The 22158-nt window shown below is 40.9% G+C and overlaps 1 protein-coding gene and 1 pseudogene across 1 annotated transcript; one reads left to right on the top strand and one right to left on the bottom strand.

The window, feature by feature from the left end:
- The first annotated feature begins 14305 nt into the window (after positions 1–14305).
- LOC148359174 (galactose-specific lectin nattectin-like) lies at positions 14306–21664 on the top strand. The gene is made up of 8 exons (XM_088344329.1): positions 14306–14384; positions 17347–17438; positions 17585–17647; positions 17737–17761; positions 17856–17941; positions 19482–19613; positions 21421–21520; positions 21585–21664. The coding sequence occupies exons 3-8, from the start codon at positions 17585–17587 to the stop codon at positions 21662–21664; spliced, it is 486 nt and encodes a 161-aa protein (XP_088200455.1). The 5' UTR covers positions 14306–14384; positions 17347–17438.
- On the bottom strand, positions 20803–20978 carry LOC148359175 (U2 spliceosomal RNA; annotated as a pseudogene).
- Positions 21665–22158: the final 494 nt, after the last annotated feature.

Below are 22158 nucleotides of genomic sequence, written 5' to 3' on the forward strand. Positions count from 1 at the left end.
CAACACAACTGACATGTTTAATAAGTGTGGTATTTCTTTGTACAATCACACAACAATATGTTTAAAGTGTGTCTTACTTTGCTGACAGTAGTATAATTTTAAATTCACTTCAAACATGTGTTTACACGGGGAAATCCAATAAAAAATCTGGACACCAGCATGGAAGAGGACATCCCCCCCACTCAAGATCACTGCAGCCCAGGTGTGTGGAGAGCTGAGGAGGCTGTGACCCAGTAAGGCAGCTGGTGGTCCAGATGGAGTATCCCCCCGACTGCTGAAGGCCTGTGCGTTGGAGCTGGGAGACCATCTACACCGCATCTTCGACCTGAGCCTGGAACAGGGGAGTGTCCCCCAGCTGTGGAACTCAACAACTTCAGGCCGGTCGCCCTGACATCACATGTGATGAAGACCATGGAGCGGTTGCTGCTACACCACCTGAGGCCACAGGTCCGCCACGCCATCGACCCTCTGCAGTTTGCATACCAGGAGAAGGTGGGAGTGGAGGATGCTATAGTCAACATGCTACACCGATCCCTCTCTCACCTGGACAGAGGCAGGGATGCTGTGAGGATTACTTTTTTGGACTTCTCAAGCGCCTTCAACACCATACAGCCTCTGCTACTTAGTGGTAAACTGACAGAGATGGGAGTAAGCTTACACCTTGTAGCATGAATTACGGACTACCTGAAAGGCAGACCCCAGTATGTGAAACAGGGGGGCTGTACATCTGAGACTTTGGTCAGCAGCACGGGAGCGTCGCAGGGGACTGTGCTCTCTCCGGTCCTATTCACCCTGTATACGTTGGACTTTCAGTACAACTCTGAGTCCTGTCACGTGCAGAAGTTTGCTGGTGACACTGCTGTCGTGGGATGTATCTGAGGTGGGCAGGAGGAGGAGTACAGGAAATTGATCCAAGACTTTATCCAATGGAGTGACGCTAACCACCTGCACCTGAACACTACCAAGACCAGGGAGATGGTGGTGGACTTCAGGAGGACTAGACCTCACCCGGAACCTGTAACTATCAAAGGAGTTTATAGAGTTTGTCCAGACCTACAAATACATGGGTGTGCAGCTGGATGATAACCTGGACTGGACTGTCAACATAGAAGCTCTTTGCAGGAAAGGAAAAAGCTGACTATACTTCCTCAGAAGGCTGGCGTCCTTCAACATCTGCAAAAAGCTCCTGCAAATGTTCTATGAGACTTTTGTGGCAAGCGCCCTCTTCTATGCGGCAGTGTGTTGGGGAGGAAGTGCTAAGAAGAAGGATGCCTCTCGTCTTAATAAACCGGTGAGGAAGGCGGGCTCTGTTGTGGGCACAGAGCTGGACAGCCTGACAACTGTAGCTGAGAGACGGGCACTGAAAAAGCTGCGGTCAATCATGGCCAATTCATTACATTCACTACTCAGCATCATCTCCAAACAGATGAGCAGCTTCAGCGACAGACTGCTGTCACAGTCTTGTTCCACGGACAACTGAGGAGATCATTTCTTCCTCATGCCATGAGGCTCTTTAACTCCAACCGGAAGAGTAAAAGCCAAAATTAAACCCCACCCCCACATTTGCATATTACACTATTTTTATTACAGTGTGTATTTTCCGTAGCACCTGACTTGTTAACCTGACTGCCCATTTTGCACATCTGGTTAGCTACTCTTCTTGCACTATCGGCACTATGGTAAAATACTATACGTAGCCAAAATACAATACAACTTTATTTATATCTGTACATTCAAGGAAACTGTGGGGGTCAGATGCATCGACATTTCGTTCTGTATACACGTGTACTAGAATGACAATAAAGTAGATCTGAATCTGAATCTGAAAAATACTCTATAGCAAAACGTTATTTTGGGTATTTTTGTATTCTATATCTTTATTTTATTATTTTATTTTTCAACACTAGGATACTGCTCGGAGTGTGAATTTCCCTGTGGGGAGAAATAAAGTATCTATCTATCTATCTATCTATCTATCTATCTATCTATCTATCTATCTATCTATCTATCTATCTATCTATCTATCTATCTATCTATCTATCTATCTATCTATCTATCTATCTATCTATCTATCTATCTATCTATCTATCTATCTATCTATCTATCTATCTATCTATCTATCTATCTATCTATCTATCTATCTATCTATCTATCTATCTATCTATCTATCTATCTATCTATCTATCTATCTATCTATCTATCTATCTCTATCTAAAACCAGGGTCTCATTCACAATGGTGCCCTGGTTACAGCAATCAGTGAATATACTGGTATATGTTCAATAAACATGCTTTACAAGAAGGTTACTACGGCACACTATAAACGTGCATTACAATAAGTATACTTGTGTACAACTAGTTGTGGTCGTAAATATAACGTTTAACTACATTGGTTTGCCTCCAATGTTGGTGTTGTTTGCTGGAATATGTCATAAAAAAATAATTTAATAGACAACGGTCGCTATTTTTTTCTAACCAGACTAATCAATATTTTCCTAATAAACACATTATACAGACTACAATCGTGACACTCAAAAAAGCAGTGCTACGAAGCATAGGAAAATCTGAGTTAGCGTTCAGAGTAAGAGTAGCGAGACAGCGGTTTTGTCTGCTTCCGTGTGTGTGTTGCTAAACGTTGATGACAATTCCTCGAGATTTCAGTCTAGGGTAATCACAAAAGGGGTTGTAGAGAAAAAAAGCGATCAAAATATTCGCAACTATGAAAAATGTTGGCGACAGTACGGAGTGGGCTTCCTGCTTCAGTGGCTCCGCTCTCGGTCGTTTATCCAATCTGAAGGCGCGCGGTGGGTACCGTCCAAGTCAAACAGCAGGAGAGGAAGAGAAAAGTTTGGCCCTGCTGGTGCCTGGTGTTGTGCTTGATCGGCTTAATAGTATGCCGATAACCGATATCCATCAAATTCCCAAATATGGGTGCCAATAATCGCCCGCCCGATAATCGTTCGACCTCTACTCTCTCTAGGTTATTTCTATCAAAGTTATGGTTGTTTTTTTTCTTTTTAATACAAGCAAACCTTCGGGCAGTAAAGTATAGACTCTCAGCTCTAAAGGACCCAGTGGTTTGAGCTGATGTAGTCTAAGCTTAGTGCCTATGCGCTGCTCATAATTCTGTATGTCTTTTATATTGATTTGAAACCAGTATGAAAATTAGGGCAAAAAATGGTCATACCTTCTATTTAAGTTCGAGTTGTTTCAGCTGTAAAACTGCATTCACTCAACTGTTGAAATAAAGCATTCAACACATTCAATGCCAAACATGAAAATATTTTTTTCTGATTGGGAATCAATGTGTTATGCTTAAAAAATATCCTTTTTCACCCATGATTACAATATGTAGGAAGGCTCCGGAAGTTGGCTAAATTATTAAGTATTATAATACAGTAATCTTAAAGAAAAATAAGTTGACATTATGTTACTGATCTGGCCCACCTAAAACAGAAAGTCTTGATCCTGCCCTGGACCCAAACAGAATTTGAAATCCCTGCAATATACAATACAGAAACTTCTAGTGGTCAATTAATACACACTTACCCTTTCAGAAATGTATTATAATTATTTTTTCTCTTTTCAAATTCAGTACTCTGCCGATTTTCTCTTGCAGTGGCGAATTATTTCTATCACTAAACATATTGATCTTACTGTCTGCAAACTTAGATTTATGTCTTGTAATGTAGCAGCTTTATTTGGCATGGAATTACTCTCCATAATCGCTGCGACTCCGGGAAATCTTAAAATATATTGGAGTAAAGCTGACATCCTAAACGGCTATTAACTTCCTCTGTAAATGGACCTCTCCCATTATGGACGTACCCACAGCAAAGTTATTGTGACTCGGCTGTGATGCACGCTTGCGAGGACAAGTTTCCTGTTGCAGGGCAGTTCACAGTCGGTTATATATCAGTTCAAAGAGGTTTAAGTGCTAGCTCGGGGTAAACGTCGGTATTCTGCAGACAACCTGACAGTTTGGATGGCATTAGTTAAATGGATGTCGGTAGCCTTTTTCAAGACGCATTATAGAGAACATTTTAGTGGATGGCAAGTGTTCTTGCTTCTCAAGCGCTGCAGAACAGTTGAACTGTTACACGTCCTTACTTGCCAACCTTTTGACATGTTGATTTCATGGTGAATTAAATTTGTAGGTGCAAAACACAATCCGTCTCCAAAATTATAAAAAGTGGCAACTTTTAAAAAAGCAGAAATCTAATGCTTGTTGAAGCGGTTTAATTGCGCACAAAGACTTAGCATAGCTTAAAAATGAAGCAGCCACAGACTAAAATACTAGCCTCACGTCAAGAATTTTTTGCCACGTTATTTAAATTCTAAGAAGTTGTACATTAATAAAAAAACAAAAAACAGTAAGCCTGTCCAAGAGGATAACAGTATAAAGCGGTAGTGTCAGTGAGTATGTAAGTCCTCTGTATGCAAACCGCTAATCCGACCCTTGCATGAGTTTATAACCTTGTAACAATCTGTATTTTGGAAAATTCTGTGCCATTTTTTTTTACTTTAAATTTGTTGAATATATAAAAAAAAATCTACTTTGAATTTTAAAAATTATTTTTGTACATTTGTGAATATTTAATTCATATTTAGTGTCTTGTTCAGGAATTCATTTTTTAACTTTTGTTATTATATGTAACACATTTCAAAGTTTATTCTTGTATTTCGTTGTTTATTTTCTGTTGGAGTCAAAAGAAAACATATTGAATTTAAATTGTGTCGTGTGTTTTTTAGGGATTTAGCATTGCTTGACTTTAAAATTGATCATACAAATAAATGACTGGTTTCAATTAGGTAAGCGTTCACTGTAAAGTGAAATCAATAAAGTATTTTTTTAATAAAGAAGTATAATACATATTTTTAAATTGTCAAATCATTTTGTGCATAACGTTGCATTATTAATATTGGTAATATATAGATTCAATTATTGATCCGTTTCAAGGTTATAAGATGTGATAACTACCATGAACTGATTATTTTAGGACAATGCTCTATGAAATCCTCCACAGAAAATATGTAAGCGCATGAAAACAAAATTTCACCATTTTGAAAATTTTGAAGGGATCAGCGGAAAAAAGTTACAACTGTTTTGATGGGGTCATTCTTGACGCGACAAGGTAAAACTACACAAAAATAGGTCGGTTGCTGATCCAACCTCCTTTCTCCAAAAGAATAAATATTTTCTCACAGTGTCGGGTGGCCGACAACTTTTTCAATAAAAAAAGAAAAGAAAGGTTTTTTCTCATTTTATTTTATTTTTTTCACATCAAACGTTTGCTTTATTGCGATTTTAAAATCTGTGTTCGGTTTGGAAATTTTGGAATTTCGGTTCGTTTAGCAAAACCCCCATACTTGGCAGCCGATCAGAAGCCCGCGTCAAATAACTTCGTGCTTCGGGACTTTCCTGAGCATTATAAAGTTGTGCATTTGCAAATCATTTTCCAAAGTAGACGCACAGAGAACACACAAAAAATGGCGAAGTGTTTAGGAATGGAACTAAAACTTTAGCCCCAGAAGAAAAATTCAAAAGAAGCTAACAAAATTAATGACACTACAAAACATAAACGTACATTAAAAGTATCATGGACAGAGGAGTTCACGTGGCTTGTAGCAGACGACGCAACGCAAATACAGCGCATGAATGAAGATGAATAAATACGGGTATATACTGATGGCAGATGGAAAACAGCGTTGTCATATCCATGCAATAAATGTTATAACTAGATTTATAATAAACTTCATTTCAAAGTGTTGCTCTATTATATATTCTGATTACTAATCCTTAATACTTTGCAACAATATTCTTTTTTTTTTGCGATTCGTCGTCTTATTGTGTTTCAATGGGGCAGGCAACTTAATGGATGGGCAGGCAACTTGTCAGAGTTGTCTGCCCTGGTGTCCGATAACTTTTTGTCACGAGTTTCAGATACTGGCATGAATGTTGAGAAAAAGAGATGAAATGTTACAATATTTACTAACTAACTGATTAGACACATTTTGCTCCGACACACAGACAGTTGTCTTTTGGGAACTTATATAGAAACTTTTTTTGACTGCTGCACATATTTTCATGAAGAATTATCTATAAATAGTGTAGACGAGTTGATTTTAGTTTTATTGTGCAGCAGCATCTGTCAACTTCATCGTAAGCATACGGCATTACATGGTCAGTGAGTTCTTTGCTTACATCTTTTAGGAAGGAGAGGGTTTAGAAAGAGATGTAACAAATAGCATGATCTTTATTGTGATTCATATCAACTTTGTCATATATTGAATGCTACGAAATTTGACATGGCACTCCTGGGTAAACATGTAATCACGATTCGAGAGATAAAAAAGACAATCAGGGTTAAAGTTGTAAGAAATATTTAGAACAAATTGCTTAAAAACAGACCTAAGTTGTTATCATAGAACAATGCTGGTGAACGAGAAAGAACAGTGCATTGTAAATGTAGTGCACTGAAAAGAAGTGCAATAACATTTCGCAGCAACAAAAAAAAACGTATACGCTGAGAGTATGATCCACATCAGATTCAGAAAAAAAGAAGGACTGAATCAGCAAGAACAGGGCTTACCTTTTTATTTCTATCCCAAAAAATTGGGAGGGTTTAGTCCTTAATGCCATATAAAAATGAAGGCCGAGCAAAATCTGCAAACACCATAGAAATGTCCACTGGACTTACTAGATTGGCAAAGTCACATGGCCAAGGAATAAAGAAAACATTTGAACTATTTATTCCAAACCCCTACAATCTTGATTGAGGTGACAAACCTGGAAGGGAGGAAAGTCTTTAGCCACAGTTGGGAGGACATTGACGGTACCTTATTAGATGCCTATTGGTCTTTTGCTTTTTGCTGGCGTGTACAGTTGTGTGTTCTGTATGATAATGATAATCTCTTATTTTACATGTACATATTGAAAAATTGGCCCACCAGCCACATAGCCAGTAAGTCTGTTTGTGCATTCATCTGTAATACATAAGATGTCATAATATGAAATACGTAGTATAATATGTAATATGTACGACATTTATGAATAAAATGGCCGCTGATAATTTTAATAATCATCACCTTGTGTGTTTTTATCGCCCTTGTTTATATGGATTACAGATATTTTATATCTATAGTATATAATATTACATATTATATGTACATGAACTATATTTATAAATCGAAAGACTGGTGATGATGACATCATCATTATGCGTTTCTATTGTCTTGTTAGTGTGCTTTATCAATTAGTTCTCTTGGTCTTCTCTTGACAAATCCAACAATGATTCCCATCAGCCCCAGCTGCCACTTGTTTCTTAATCATCCCTCTCCCTATTTAAGTGCTTCCTTTCCGGTCACTCTTGGTCAGTCCGTCAGCGAACCTCAGCACATGCAAGGCAAGCACTTTTGATTCTGGTTCCCGTTAGGATTCCCACCTGTTCCTGCATCCTGCAACCTGCCTGCCCACCCTGTCTTCCTGCCTGTTTCCTTCCCCTGAGTCCTGCTATCGATCCCCTGCCGCTGGCTTCTTTGGCGGTTCCCTGATTTGCTTCCGATCCCTAACCACGCTTCGTTCTCCTATTCTGGCTACCCGACTTGTTCCGATCCACGACCACGCTGCGTTCTCCTGTCTCGGCTATCCGACTTGCTCTGATCCATGATCATGCTTAGCTCTCCGTCCCCAGTTGTCCGTTTCACAACCTGTTACCGGCCGCAAAGGCTTCCTGTTCCACCTGCCCAGTGAGCAACAGATCGCTGTTTACTCCTCTCTCCCGGATCCCTCCCCGATTCCTTGATAAAGTGTTGTATAAACGTTACACATTTGGGTCCCCTGTTTGTTTTGGACGTGACACTAACACTACCATGTAACTATAATTCATAAAAATATATATATATATTTCTTAAAAGTTGCATTTTAATATTGTTATTCTATAGTCAGAAAATTTATTTATTTATGGGTTTCACTTTTAGTAAATATAGGGTTGAAAAACCCAATTTTTCCCCTTAAAATAAGGGTGTCAAGCGACTGGTAGACCAGGGAAGACATGTAGGCATAAAGACAAACAACTAAAGGCCATATGTCTTAAAAAACAGAAAATAAGCTCCTGCAGAGATTGCTAATAAGCTGATCATTTAATTTTCACCAGTGTATGGGGAAGACAAATCTCAAATACATACAGCTTAGCTTCTTAGGGGCCGGTCACACAGCCGTTTGCGGCTGAATCACAGCTAAAATTTTGCGGGTTTTTTTTGCCCGTGGTTGCCCGCGACGGAAAATGCGCAAAATTGGCCAACCCGCTGTTCATCGGTGGTATGCCCGCAAAACAGAAGCCGGCGACTGTTCCGCTTCCTCATCGCGTCATTTCTGCGTCATTTTCTCGTGTGGACCACGGGTATAAAAGCTCCCGAGCCGGTGTTGTGCCCAAATCCGACTCCTACGCAAAAAAAACTTTTTCGCGCGGCCAACCGTGTGTGAATTTCCGACCGCGATTAAAGCACTGCTGTATCTCGTCTATATGGCGGTCTCAAAGCGTCCAACAGCGCCCAACAGCGTCTGCTTCACGGCCAGAAATTTCTGGGCGTGATTCAGCCTCGATACGCCCGTGAAAGGCTGTGTAAAGAATTGAGCAGCGCAAAACTTTTTCGCGCTGCCACCTGCGCGCGAATTTCCGACCGCGTGTTAAGCACTGCTGTATCTCGTCTGTATGGCGATCTCAAAGCGTCCAATAGCGTCCGCCTCACATGCAGAAATTTCTGGCCGTGATTCAGCCGCAAACGGCTGTGTGACCGGGCCATTAAATACACTCTGGTCTCAATGCTGCAGTTTACCTAATACTGTGCTTTCGAGTTATTGGCTAAATAATATATAGACTTCTGATATAGGTTGGCAGGGGCACTGATTATGCCACTTCTTCTGTCGAGTATGTCTCTGTGGAAAACACCTCTTTGTATGGCCAAACTGATTGCCGTGACCCATTCTCAGCGTGATTTCTGTTTAATTATTTATTTGGTGGGTGAACGCATTAACCAGGAGTTGACCAAAATGCAATAAATGATATTGATAAAGTATAAGCTGACTCTGAATTTAATAACCATAAACTGGATAATAAAGGGCAGCATGGTGGCAGACTTGCATGGGTTTTCTCCGGGCATGCCAGTTTCCTCCCACATTCCTCAAAAAATGCATGACAGGTTTATTGGCAGGTCTGAGTTGTACCTAGGTAAAAGTGAGCATGTGAACTGTTGTCTGTCTCTGGGTGACCCGTTACTGGCCGGGCACCTGTTGAGTATCCCCCCTGCCCACATATCAGTACTATTTGTCTCATGTAAGGGAGTTGGCTCTCTTGGCTTTTGTTCTAAAACAATTGTAATAGAAATGTTTTCATTTTTTTGCACTTAAGTTATTTAATAAAAAATGTAACATTTCCAAGGGCAGAACGGCGTTGCAGTGGTTAGCGCGTGTGCGGCACGGTTCTAAGGTCTTGGGAACCTCCTGTGTGGGTTCAAATCCAGCTACCGGTCTTCCTGTGTGGAGTTTGTATGTTCTCCCCGTGCTTGCGTGGGTTTCCTCCGGGCACTCGGTTTCCTCCCACATTCCAAAGACATGCATTTCAGGTGGATTGGCCGGTCCAAATTGTCCCTAGGTGTGAATGAGCGAGCGAGTTGTGTCTCTGTGTGCCCTGCGATTGCCTGGCAACCAGTTCCGGGTGTCCCCTGCCCACTGCCTGATGATTGCTGGGATGGGCTCCAGCACCCCCACGACCCCACTGAAGATAAGCGGTGCAGCTAATGAGATGAGGTAACATTTTCAGTGGCTTAAGATTTGTGCTGTGCTTATCGAAGGTATGAACTAACGACCATTTCCAAGCAAAAAATTTCTATTGGATCGGTATTAGATTGGTATCAATCAATCCTACCCCGTATTCACTTTGATCGGATTTATACCAACATTTGGAGTAAAGCCCTACCCTAATATTGTGTATTTTTGCTATCAGCATCGCTGTATGTTTACCTGATTCCTTTCCTCGCTGACCAATAACTGGTCATTCAGAAAGATTGGCAACAGGCAAAGAATGTACAACGTAAGGAAATGGCTCTTAACTCCAGTTCTCTCAAAATACTGTCTATCACAAACACTATACAAAAATCATTTGGCTTTGAAATGAAAGTTAAGGTATCACATTTGAAGAACTATGTTTAAAAGCATCCGTGCGGTCTCAAACTTGGTGTGTTCGACAAGTTTATCTCTCATAGCCTGCCGCTGCGAGAAGTGAAATGGAACCATTACAAGTACACACTTCACTTTGCACACCAATTCAGACTTCTGCACCAAGCAAAAAAAATCATTTGGAAGAGTGTGTGTGAAAGTTTAGGAGGGTATGGGCTCAGGAGTAATGAGCGAGTCTGAGATAAATAATGGATTGCCTTCATTCGCATTATCGAGGAAATGACTGTAATGGTGCTTGCTGGGTGAAAGACCTCCATCAAACACATTAACACTCAGGACAAAGGGGGAGAGAAAACGGGGACAGGGAGCAAAGCGAAGAAGGAACGTAAAACTGGATGACATGAAGCGGAGAATAGACGAACACATCTCGTTTCACCAGGACTAGCATTGAATAACGTGAGGAAGGAAACTATTTTGAGATTACGGCATTGATATATGCGCCTGGGAGCGATATTACCTCTGCGACTAATAAGAGGAGGAAGATTTCTCGCCCCCATTTCTAGCCTTAACCCCTCCACTTTCACTCAGGCTCCCTCTCCACCCGTGCTCTCAGGGCATTAGTAAGAGAATGGTCTGAATGTGAGCCTACAATAGTGGAGATAAATGGGATTTGAAACGTATGCTATAAGGAGTGGCAGTCATTAGACAGTAAGTGAGCCAAACGAGTTGTTAGGACATGAGCAGCGTTAGTTGTTAGTGAAGGATGAATTGAGGGAGAGATTGGGAGATGAAGGGAAGTGCGGAGGCCACTGGCTGTTTGTTGGAGGACTAAGTGCTGGATAATGAGATCAGACTGACATGACCCGTTCCGAGAGCCGAGAGAGAAAGCTTGGCCATTACGCTTCTCCATTTGCCACTGTGATATATCTGGCAACCTCTGTGCCTTTGTCTTACTCTTTGTCTTCCTCCGATTATGAAACATATCTTTTTTCACTAAGACTACAACTGCGTCAGGAAAGAGGATTCAAGGTTTTAAATAGATCAAACTTCGCATGTATTTTATGCCACATAAAGCACAAGAAGGAGGCACTGTGGAGTACCGCTCAAAAATCATACATTTTGGGAAATACTTCAAATCCCCTGCTACTGCCCCTGCTACTGCTCAGTTATTACCAGTGTTGGGGCTAAGGCAGGCTTGTCAAACATGTTACCAGCCCATTGGATGGTTTAATCCGGCTGGCCATACATTTTTTAGTACAGTGCATCCGGAAAGTATTCACAGCGCTTCACTTTTTCCACATTTTATTATGTTACAGCCTCATTCCAAATTGTATTAATTTAATCTCTTATCTCAAAATTCTACACAAAATACTCCATTATGGCAATGTGAAAAAGTTTTTTTTTTTACTTTTTTTTTTATTTATTAAAAATAGAAAACTAAGAAATCACATTTACATAAGTATTCACAGCCTTTGCTTAATACTTTGTTGATCCACCTTTGGCAGCAAATACAGCCTCAAGGTTTTTGAATATGATCCCACAAGTTTAGCACACCTATTTTTAGGCAGTTTTGCCCATTCTTCTTTGCAATAAGTCTCAAGGTCAATCAGGTTTGATGGGAGACGTTTGTGCACAGCCATTTTCAGATCTCTCCAGAGATGTTCGATCGGATTCAAGTCTGGACTCTGGCTGGGCCACTCCAGGACATTCACGGAGTGGTTCTGAAGCCAATCTTTTGAGATCTTGGCTGTGTGCTTTGGGTCGTTGTCCTGCTGAAAAATGAACCTTCGCCCCAGCCTGAGGTCAAGAGCGCTCTGGAGCAGGGTTTCATCCAGGATATCTCTATATATTGGTGCATTCATTTTTCCTTCTATCCTGACTAGTCTGCCAGTTCCTGCTGCTGAAAAACATCCCCACGGCATGACGCTGCCACCACCATACTTCACTGTAGGGATGGTATTGGCCTGGTGATGAGCGGTGCCTGGTTTCCTCCAAACATGGCGCCTGGCATTCACACCAAAGAGTTCAATCTTTGTCTCATCAGACCAGAGAATTTTGTTTCTCATGGTCTGAGAGTCATTCAGGTGCTTTTTGGCAAATTCCAGGCGGGCTTCCATGTTCCTTTTACTAAGGAGTGGCTTTTGACTGGCCACTCTACCATACAGGCTTGATTGGTGGATTGCTGCAGAGATTGTTGTCCTTCTGGAAGGCTCTCATCTCTCCACAGAGGAACGCTGGAGCTCTGACAGAGTGACCATCGGTTTCTTGGTCACCTCCCTGACTAAGGCCCTTCTTCCCCGATCGCTAAGTTTAGAAGGCCGGCCAGCTCTAGGAAGAGTCCTGGTGGTTCCAAATGTCTTCCATTTACGAATAATGGAGGCCACTGTGCTCATCGGGACCTTCAAAGCAGCAGACATTTTTCTGTATCCTTCCCCAGATTTGTGCCTCAAGACAATCCTGTCTCGCAGGTCTACAGCCAGTTCTTTTGACTTCATGCTTGGTGTTGAGTATTTTGAGTAGAATTTTGAGATAAGATATTAAATTACTACAATTTGGAATGAGGCTGTAACATGTGGAAAATGTGAAGCGCTGTGAATACTTTCCGGATGCACTGTATATTAAAAGGAAGCAAGTCCAGGTCATGTACGTCAAGAGTTTTGATTTTTCAAATAAATGCAAACCAAATGGCCCCTTTGGCTGTTAGAAGGCATTGCAGAATATACTTTCAGCTTTCGTAGGCCGAGCCTCGTATTTTGATCTGATGTAGTCTAATTATATTGCCTATGCACTGCTAAAGCTTTTATTTTATAATCATTTTGGATTCATTTCAAACAGGTACATGTCAAGAACCGGAACAGGAGGACCCAGATGCGTGACGTTTCTCACACAAACTTTAGTTTACGGGAAATGGGGCAGTCATGCACGCTAACCCAAAACGCCACTGATTCGGCGATCTTTGGGCGGAAGACGTAAGGCAGCAGTCTGGCGTGGAATGACAGGAAGCCAGAATCCGACGAGATTGATACCAATTGCACGTGCAGATATCGGACTGATGGGGTCAATACCAGACAGGACGGGACAGACAGGATTGATATCAGGCACTGGAGACCAGAGTCTGATAACAAGCGGGAGAAGATAGACGGAAATGATACTGGACACTGGGGATCGATGACAAACAGAAAGAAATAGCCGGGAACGAAACAGGACAAAATAGACGGGAATGACTGGCCAGACTTGACTTTGCCCCACAAAAAAACCTCAACATGCCAATTCAGTCCTGGAAAAAGTGTTATATGGATTGATGAGACAAAAATAAACTTGTACCCAAATGAGTGGAAAAAGAAAGTTTTGAGAAAAAGGGAACAGCTCATGATCCAAAGCACACTACATCATCTGTGAAACATGGTGGAGGCAGATGTGATGTCATCGGCATGCATTGCATCCACAAGGACACTTGTGTTTATTGATGACATTACAACAGTTAAAAGTCATGTCATGTCATTTGCTGCACCGCTTATCCTCAGTAGGGTCGCGGGGGTGCTGGAGCCCATCGCAGCAATCATCGGGCAGTGGGCAGGGGACACCCTGAACTGGTTGCCAGCCAATCGCAGGACACACGGGGACAGACAACTCATTCCCTCATTCACACCTAGGGACAATTTGGACCGGCCAATCCACCTGAAATGCATGTCTTTGGAATGTGGGAGGACCCCGGAGTGCCCGGAGGAAACCCACGCAAGCACGGGGAGAACATACAAACTCCGCTCAGGAAGTCCGGTAGCTGGATTTGAATCCACACAGGAGGTTCCCAAGACCTTAGAACTGTGCCGCACGCGCGCTAACCACTGCGTCGCCGTGCTGCCACACAGTTAATAGTATCCGAATTAATTCTGTATGCAGGGATTACCTTTTTTATCCAAATGCTGCAAAGTTAATCGGAAGACGCTTAACGTTTCAGATGGACAATGACCCCAAAGCATACAGTAAAAGCAACCAACTAGTTTAGTAAGCCAACGAAATGAAATATTCTGCAATAGCCAAGTCAATCTCCACTTTTCAACCAAATTGAGCTAGCATTTTACTTGCGCAAGACAAACCTTAAACAACAAACAAACAAGCAACAATTCAAGGCTGCTGCTCTAAAGGCCTGGCAAAACATCAAGAAGGAACCCAGTGTTTTGGCATTGCCCATGGGTTCCAGACTTCAGGTAGCGATTGCCCAAAAATGTATTGACCATTTCAACACAGAGGACGATGAGCACATAACAAAAGGTGGCGATGCCATGACGGACGGCAGTTAACCGTAGCAAACAGTATTCCCTGTGAGTGAGGCCAGGAAACAATACACAATTACAACAACAATCTCAAATATTTATTACCATTGGCAATGATTAGTCAAACTAATACTGCGTAGCTGTCGAATGAGGTAGGTCACCTTATCAAAAAGCACAAAAACAGTATTTAGAGAAACTGAAGATAGCCGGGCTGACCCATACCTTCGCCCTCCTGACATATTCACTGATCTGGCTGTCTGGCTGGGGGTGATATGAAGGAGAAGGACGATTTGAGATGAATAGCGGACCAGCGTCCGGACCTGAAGCATGTCAACGCCTGCATTGTCCAGCCGGCAGAGATGGGAAGCTGCGTCGTTGCTATTATGGAATTTTTGGGCTTGAGGCATCGTTGCTGTCATGCAATTCATGGACAATCTTCAACATGTTACATAGTGTCCTCTTTTATTGATGTGTACTATGTTTGTGTACTGTAACTCAATGCTAAATCTATTCCAGCCTGGTCATCCTGGAAGTGGGATTACCACTTGTGAGGTCCCTTCTCAAGATTTCTTTTTTCCTCACGCTGAGGTTTTGAGTTTTTCCTTGCCTGAATGTTGGTTTAAGATCAGGCGATGGTGTAATTGTAATCTTGTGATTAAGGGCTATACAAATAAATGTGACTTGACTTGAATCCAACCAAAGTCTGCCTGACTTCAGTACAGATCATCTGTACAACTGTATTGTAAATGGAGTATCCCCTTACACCGTTGCTAATCTTGAAAAAAAGAAGCCTGGATGCTTACCAGTTCTTAATAGCAGGCTGGGTTACTGGTACGTGTTGCTGCGCTGACAGGGGGAGTTACTTCATAATGGCAAAGGTAAGACACTAACATTAGCTGTACATGCTAAGATGTTGTATTCAGGGTGCCATCAAATCTCAAATCCCAAACGGAAAAACAGACAGCTGCTCAAATTGTTTATCATGTATGGTCATTAGCATACATGTTAGTATGATTCTTAGCTACAGAAGCTCTAGCTAACTTATTTGTTGCTACATTGAGTGTCTTTGACGGGACTCGTACATACTTTGAATAAAATTGCTCGAAAATACAAAAAATGTACCTTGTAAAAAAAGCTTGTGGCAAATCCTAGAGTAATTTGAGAGATTCCAGTCCCTTCGATTGATTGCAGGTATCTCACTCTCTTTTCTGTCTTCATCTAAAGGGATAGGAGGAAATGCCAAATTGGGCTTAGAACCTTACCGTTTTGCACAGCCCACCGCACAGCAAGCAGTGGGAGCTTGTGCACGGATCGTCTGATTAGCATTCATTTTGTGCATGAAGGGAGAAAGCTGTCAAAATGGGAGCCCTGGCAAGCTTTAACCAAACAATCTAATGTCTGAAGTTTGTGTTTTCTTCTACTTCCACATTTCAAGGCACCCACTCTCCAAACTCTGTTTACCTGCGAACATCAGAAAGCTGACTTAGTACAGTTTACCAGTTTTATTTCATAGACACCGAATATGTTTACTCATTCCGCTTTTCCACGAAGTTGATTGGCTGGCGCTAAGCTCACGACTTTAATTGGACTTTAATTACTACTATTATTTTTCATTTCCGCTATCATTACAAAGTAAAATTGCACTAACAATTTAGGCAAGCATTCACACACTATGTTGAAACTATTGCTGCTTTTTTAACCTCACATTATTTGATCTATTATCTTTTATTTCAATGCGACTCTGTGGAATAATTAGTACCTTCTAGTGCAGGGGTCAGTAACCTTTTCGACCCAAAAAGCCATAAACATTTGTTATTTGTTGGCAACAGAGCCTAACATTTTCTGTAAAAGCTTTTCACACACTGTTGCTGCCATCTGGGCCCATTCCTCCATGCAGAGCTCCTCCAGAGCATTGATGTTTTGGGGCTGTCGTTGGTTCACAGACTTTTAACTCTGTCCACATATTTTCTATGGGGTTCAGATATGGAGACTGGCTTGTCCAGTCCGGGACCTTAAAATACTTCTTACGAAACCACATATTTGTGTGTTTGGGATCATTGCCATGCTGAAAGACGAAGCCAAGTTTATCTTCAATGCTTTTCCTGATGGAAATTTCCACTCAATTTTCTTGATACATGGCCCCATTCATTATTTCCTTTACACAGATCAGTATATATATATATATATATATATATATATATATATATATATATATATATATATGTAGCATGTTCTCCTCGTGCTTGCGAGGGTTTCCTCCGGGTACTCTGGTTTCCGCCCGCATTCCAAAAACATGCATGTCAGGTTAATTGGCCAGGCCAAGTTGTCCCTAGGTGTGAATGAGCGAGCGAGGTGTCTGTGTACAAATATAACAATGTCAACAACACAAGTAAAATGCCTACCATTGTCCAATATTTTGAAGCTTAAGTCAGCAGTGTTAAGTATGAACTCAATTCGATGCGATTACAAAGTTATAATATGTTTATAATCTTGCTCTTAAATAACAAGATCATTATAGTGTTTGTTAAAATGGTAAGACCTGATAGAATCCCAAGACAATCGTAACGATCCAATCCATGGACTTGCTTAGTACTGATAATATGGATAATTCTATTACCTTATTGGAAAGACTGAAAAACAATACATTGCTGGACTCTTAATTTTTCAACTGTTTGAGTTAAGTGAAAATTATGTTCTCACATACATCTAATGTATGTCCATCTACGCATATCTTTACAGTAACCCAAGTATTGTCTTGTCCAAAAAACACCGATCATGTTTTGTTTTCAAGATTTCTATAAGAACCGGCTTGTCAAAAAGACGCTTATTATTGAGGAACCCTCCTACCGCTGTTCTCACTGCACTAATCAGCTTGACTCATCCTGCATTCCAACAGGGCCAAACCCAGTGTATAAAATCAACTGTTCCTGTCAATCAGTGCAAAACATCACATCTGCAAAGGCTACCAAACAAAGAAGTCAACTTGATGTGAGTCTCTCATTTGAATAAATTATATTTTATTGTTGCGTCACACTTCAAGGAGTCAAACAATAATGCAATACCAATTTTAACTGTAGAATTATGATCATCAGGGGGTAAGAACGATTAAGAATTAATTTTCTAAAATTCTACAGATGGCAATTGCTCTTGCCTGGTTGTACCTCTTTATTGGGGTTGGTGGACTGATGACTGGAGTCGTAAGTCAAACTTTTACCCACCGGTTACAACAAATGTATTTGTTTCACTATTCAATATGATTTTAACCATTTCTGCTTTGTCTTCAAAGTGGTCTTTCCCTGTCAATTTAAAAGGTCAGTGGTTGTTTGTGTCAACCTTGAAATAACACTTATTTCATGTGTTTCATTTGCTTTTGAAAACAACAATAATGATAAAATTGTGTTTCAGATGTAAGCTGTCCCGAAGGCTGGACTCAGCTGGACTTGAAATGTTACATTTACCAAGATGAAGCAAGGAACTTTGCTGATGCCGAGGTATGTACGACGACAGTGTCAGTCAGTGTCCCATCTGACAGTTGATTGAACATGTTGGCCAAGAGTCAAAACTGTGGTGGACCGTCAGAGTGTGCAAGGCCTTCTCTTTTGTTCTAAAAAAATTCGGAATTATGAGACTAAAATGCAATTCTGCCCATTAATACTTATCAAATAATTCCCAATTGTTAGTTGTCCTTTTGTCAATTTGCCCTGGTTCTGCTGCTTCCAGGTTTGTGCTTTGGTATTCAAGCAATTGTTTTTGAGAAGAAAAAAATAATAATAATAAAAAAGAGAGATTTTTCAAAGCTTTAATAATAATTATATAACTTTCATCCCAAACGGTGCCTGTGACAGGGCAGTTAATGGTAGCAACACGCTAGCAGCACGCTCGCAACACAGTAAACGGGTCTGTTAAAAAAACATACGGTACAAATCTCGGTAAACCGTCTTCGTTTTCCTCCTGAGAACTGAAGTTATCAAAGTCGTCTTCCTCACTGTCGGAAATAAACTTTGTCATATAGACGTCGTCCCACGCTCCAGCAGCCTCACTCACGCTGTCACTGTCGCTGGAACTCCTGATTCTGTGCCCTCCTCTCCGTTACGCAGCAGACCGGCTTTTCGGAACCCGTTGGTGATGGTGGATTTTTTGATGTGCCTTTCTTTTTGCATTTTGCATGATGAGGGTATGTTTACGCTAATTTAATTCATGCACAAGCCAAGAAGTTGCAGTCTTCCTCGGCGCTTATATTCCACCGGTCTAAATCTTACCTTTTGTTCTCGAGCGCCGCTGGCGCCTGTTAGAAAACTTACATAAATTGGCCGCATCACTGAATAAGCCGCAGGGTTGAAAGCTTGGGAAAAAAGTAGCGGCTTATAGTCCGAAATTTACGGTATACATACATATATATATCCAAATATCAGTCTTCGAGAAAGCTGTTGGTTTAGCACATCCTGAGCATTGGGAAACGTTACGATTTTCACAAACAATGATTGGCTCCGGGGTTGTAAGATACCAAAGTCTTCGTGCCGACAGCCGTTAAACTTGAAATCACCGAGCTGCGCAAGGAAACATATTGTTGTGTTGATATAATAGCAAAAGGTCGGACAACTCCAAAGCGAGCAAGCCTTTGGCAAACTGGAAAATATTTTATCAACCATTCTCAGCCTTGAGATAATAACTTAGGCCCAACCTGACCCGATTTGAATTTTGGGACGGTCCGGCCTAAAATGCCAATCAGGTTGAGTTTTGTTTTTATTATTACCCACCATCATTGTTCTTTTTTTGGCTGTTTATTCAGTCTTTTTAACATGGATTCTGTGACAAAAGATTGTCCTTTCGTGTCGCACGTTCACGCGGCCCTTCGGGTCGACCAAGATCACCTCGATTCCACCCGAGTGCTCACAAATAAAATAGAAAAAATAGTGAACAACACATCACTAATTCAAACTGGAGCTGAAGACCAAGGTGTTAAATGCACGGCCCGGCACTGAGTCAAAATATCTCAGTCTAGAGAGTAAAAAGTGTTTTTCTTTCCATCAGGCCGTCTGCAACATCCTTGGTGGGAATCTGGTTTCTATCCACAGTGACGTGGAAAATGCAGTTGTCCTGCACCTTATTCTGGCAGGTAACAATATGGCTCGGGCTTGGATTGGACTACATGATACTGTTGAGGTGAGACATTCACCACTAGGAACTTTGTGATTGATGCCTGTGTCATGAGCAGTGTTGATAATAACGACATTATAGATAACGCTGCTATATAACAGTGCTATTTTCTCAGTCACGGGGTAATCTAACCAATTATTCTTCCGCTGTTACAACATCATTATCGTTACTGACGGTCAAGAGCGGGGCGTTACTTTGACTGCATTACGGCAACCGCCACATCATTTCTTTTCGGACTATGTCAACTTACAAAAAAAAGTAACTACCAGTTTTGTTAGATAGCGATAACGAATAGTATTTCCCAAAGCGGGCTGAGTTTTGACAGCACCCGATTTGTGTATTGCTGAACGAAACGTCTCTATGAGCTGGATCTTGTAAGTGATCGAAGGGATCCGGCTACCCATCAATCAACAGCTGGTTCCCTCCGAGACGCATTATTTCCTGTTGTGGTTGGTCAATATTCTGCTTTTTTAACTTTAAATTTATTGAGCTAAAAATTTTAAAATTATTTTGTCTGTGGTCCTTGAAGCCATTTGAGACTCGTTGTGATTAAGGGCTATACAAGGAAACATGACTTGCCTTGACTTACCTTTTGTATTTTATCATATTTTTTCCCGGGTTTTATATTTTGTTTTCTATTTTTCCCCTTTTGAGTCATTATGTGCATTAGATTACATAATTATTGGTTATGTGGGGATTAAAGCAACAAAAAAAAACTGAGCCGAGCCGAAAAACTAAATTTTAAATCGTTTAACATGTAAGAGGACTTCCACAATAGACCTGACAACAATATTAGTGATGAGAGCATGGCATGGGAGAGAGTTTTTGGGGAGAAAAAGCATTCTTGAGTACCGTAAAATCCGGACTAAAGAGCGCACCTGATTAATAAGCCGCACCCACCACTTTTCAAGTGATTTGCCACTTTTGTACTTACACAAGCCGCACCTCTATACAAGCCGCGTGCGCATGCATTAAAACTCGTGACACAATCACAAGTTTAACCCAGACCAGGCTGTAAGTTCCACAATGGTGGGGTTTGGGGTTTTTAAGGGTTATTGTTCTATCTTCGTTATTCATTATCCATTATCCGTTATCGGTCAGTTCATAATACGCTACAAAGCCTAGGAGCCGGGACACTTACTCTCAGCCAAAAGGCCAAGCTAAGGTCCTAGCCCTAAAGCCTTGCTGCGATCATTGCGAATGCACCGTTCCCGGAGGTACTGCAATACCGGGCCGATGCGTGGAGTGGACAGAGCAAGCTCTTATTCCATCTCCGGATAGCAAAAATCAAAGATCATGGCTACTACACTTGGTTCGGGTATGTTTTTTTTAACAGACCTACCACAATCGGCATCATAAATGGAAAATGATACCCGTAATTAACGTATGATGCAGACTTGTAAAGTCCGGGTCCTGTTGAAAGTAATCCAAGAAAACAAAATGTATATTTCCAAAGTTAAGGGTGGGAAAAATATATATCCACTATTGTCCGCTGCGACAACAGACAGATCTACCGGTAACTCAGCTTTACCCCACTTCCCATCAGCCCGCGTTTGCTCCGCCCCTTCTTTTTGATTTGCTCGTAGAACACATAACAGAATAAATCTCTTAAATAAATACATTACAAAAACATACAGTTGCAAATACATATTATACATGGTTACACATATTTACGAAGAAAGACGGTACACCGAGAGAGTTTTCAAAGCTTTAATAATAATAATATAACTTTCATCCCAAACCGTTCCTTTGCAATTGTCTTTTACACACTCTTTCCACCACCTCGGTTTTGAAATGTCACTTTGTGTTTCAGAGTGACGACTACATATGGACTGATGGCACACTTGTAGATTTCCTTAAATTTGATGGAACGCCAGATGGTCATAATAATTGTGGATCGTTGGATGAGCGGGGTAAGTCAATTCGAGTGATACAAATGCAATACTGCAAAACATAAACTTTGTTTTGTTTTTACAGATGGACTTTGGGATACTCAAATGTGCAGCGTGAATGACAAGTATGTCTGCAACAAGGATGCACACATTTTCAGACTCTAATAGCTCATCTTAGCAAAATGTTTGTGTGGGTTATTCAATGTAGCCTAATGGATGTTGAAAGGAATTGTTGTAAGTAAACTGAATAACACTTAATCAGCATACAAAAAAAAAAAAGTTGTACCGTTGCAGTGTGGAGCACTTTGCAATAACATCAAATACAACACTTTATCATAAAATTCAAATGCTGTAATAAAGTTTTTTTTTATTTCATGATCTTTATTTTATTTTCTGGAATGATATAAGAATAAACCAAAATTTCAGAATAAAATTTCATATATATATATATATATATATATATATATATATATATATATTATTTGCAAAGATACAGGAGAGTCATGCTTTTGTGGTATTCTTAATTCTTACACCGTTGTTAGCTGTCATGCAACACATTTTGCAAGATACGGAAATATTAAAGAGTGACATTTATTTTGATTAAGCTTTGCAATAAACAGTCCTGTCAGCCATTCTTTTGTGAATTTTACAAGCCCATA

The sequence above is a fragment of the Urocampus carinirostris genome, chromosome 9 (assembly GCF_059441175.1).
Source record: "Urocampus carinirostris isolate Australia breed hairy pipefish chromosome 9, RoL_Ucar_1.0, whole genome shotgun sequence".
Lineage (NCBI taxonomy): Eukaryota > Metazoa > Chordata > Actinopteri > Syngnathiformes > Syngnathidae > Urocampus > Urocampus carinirostris.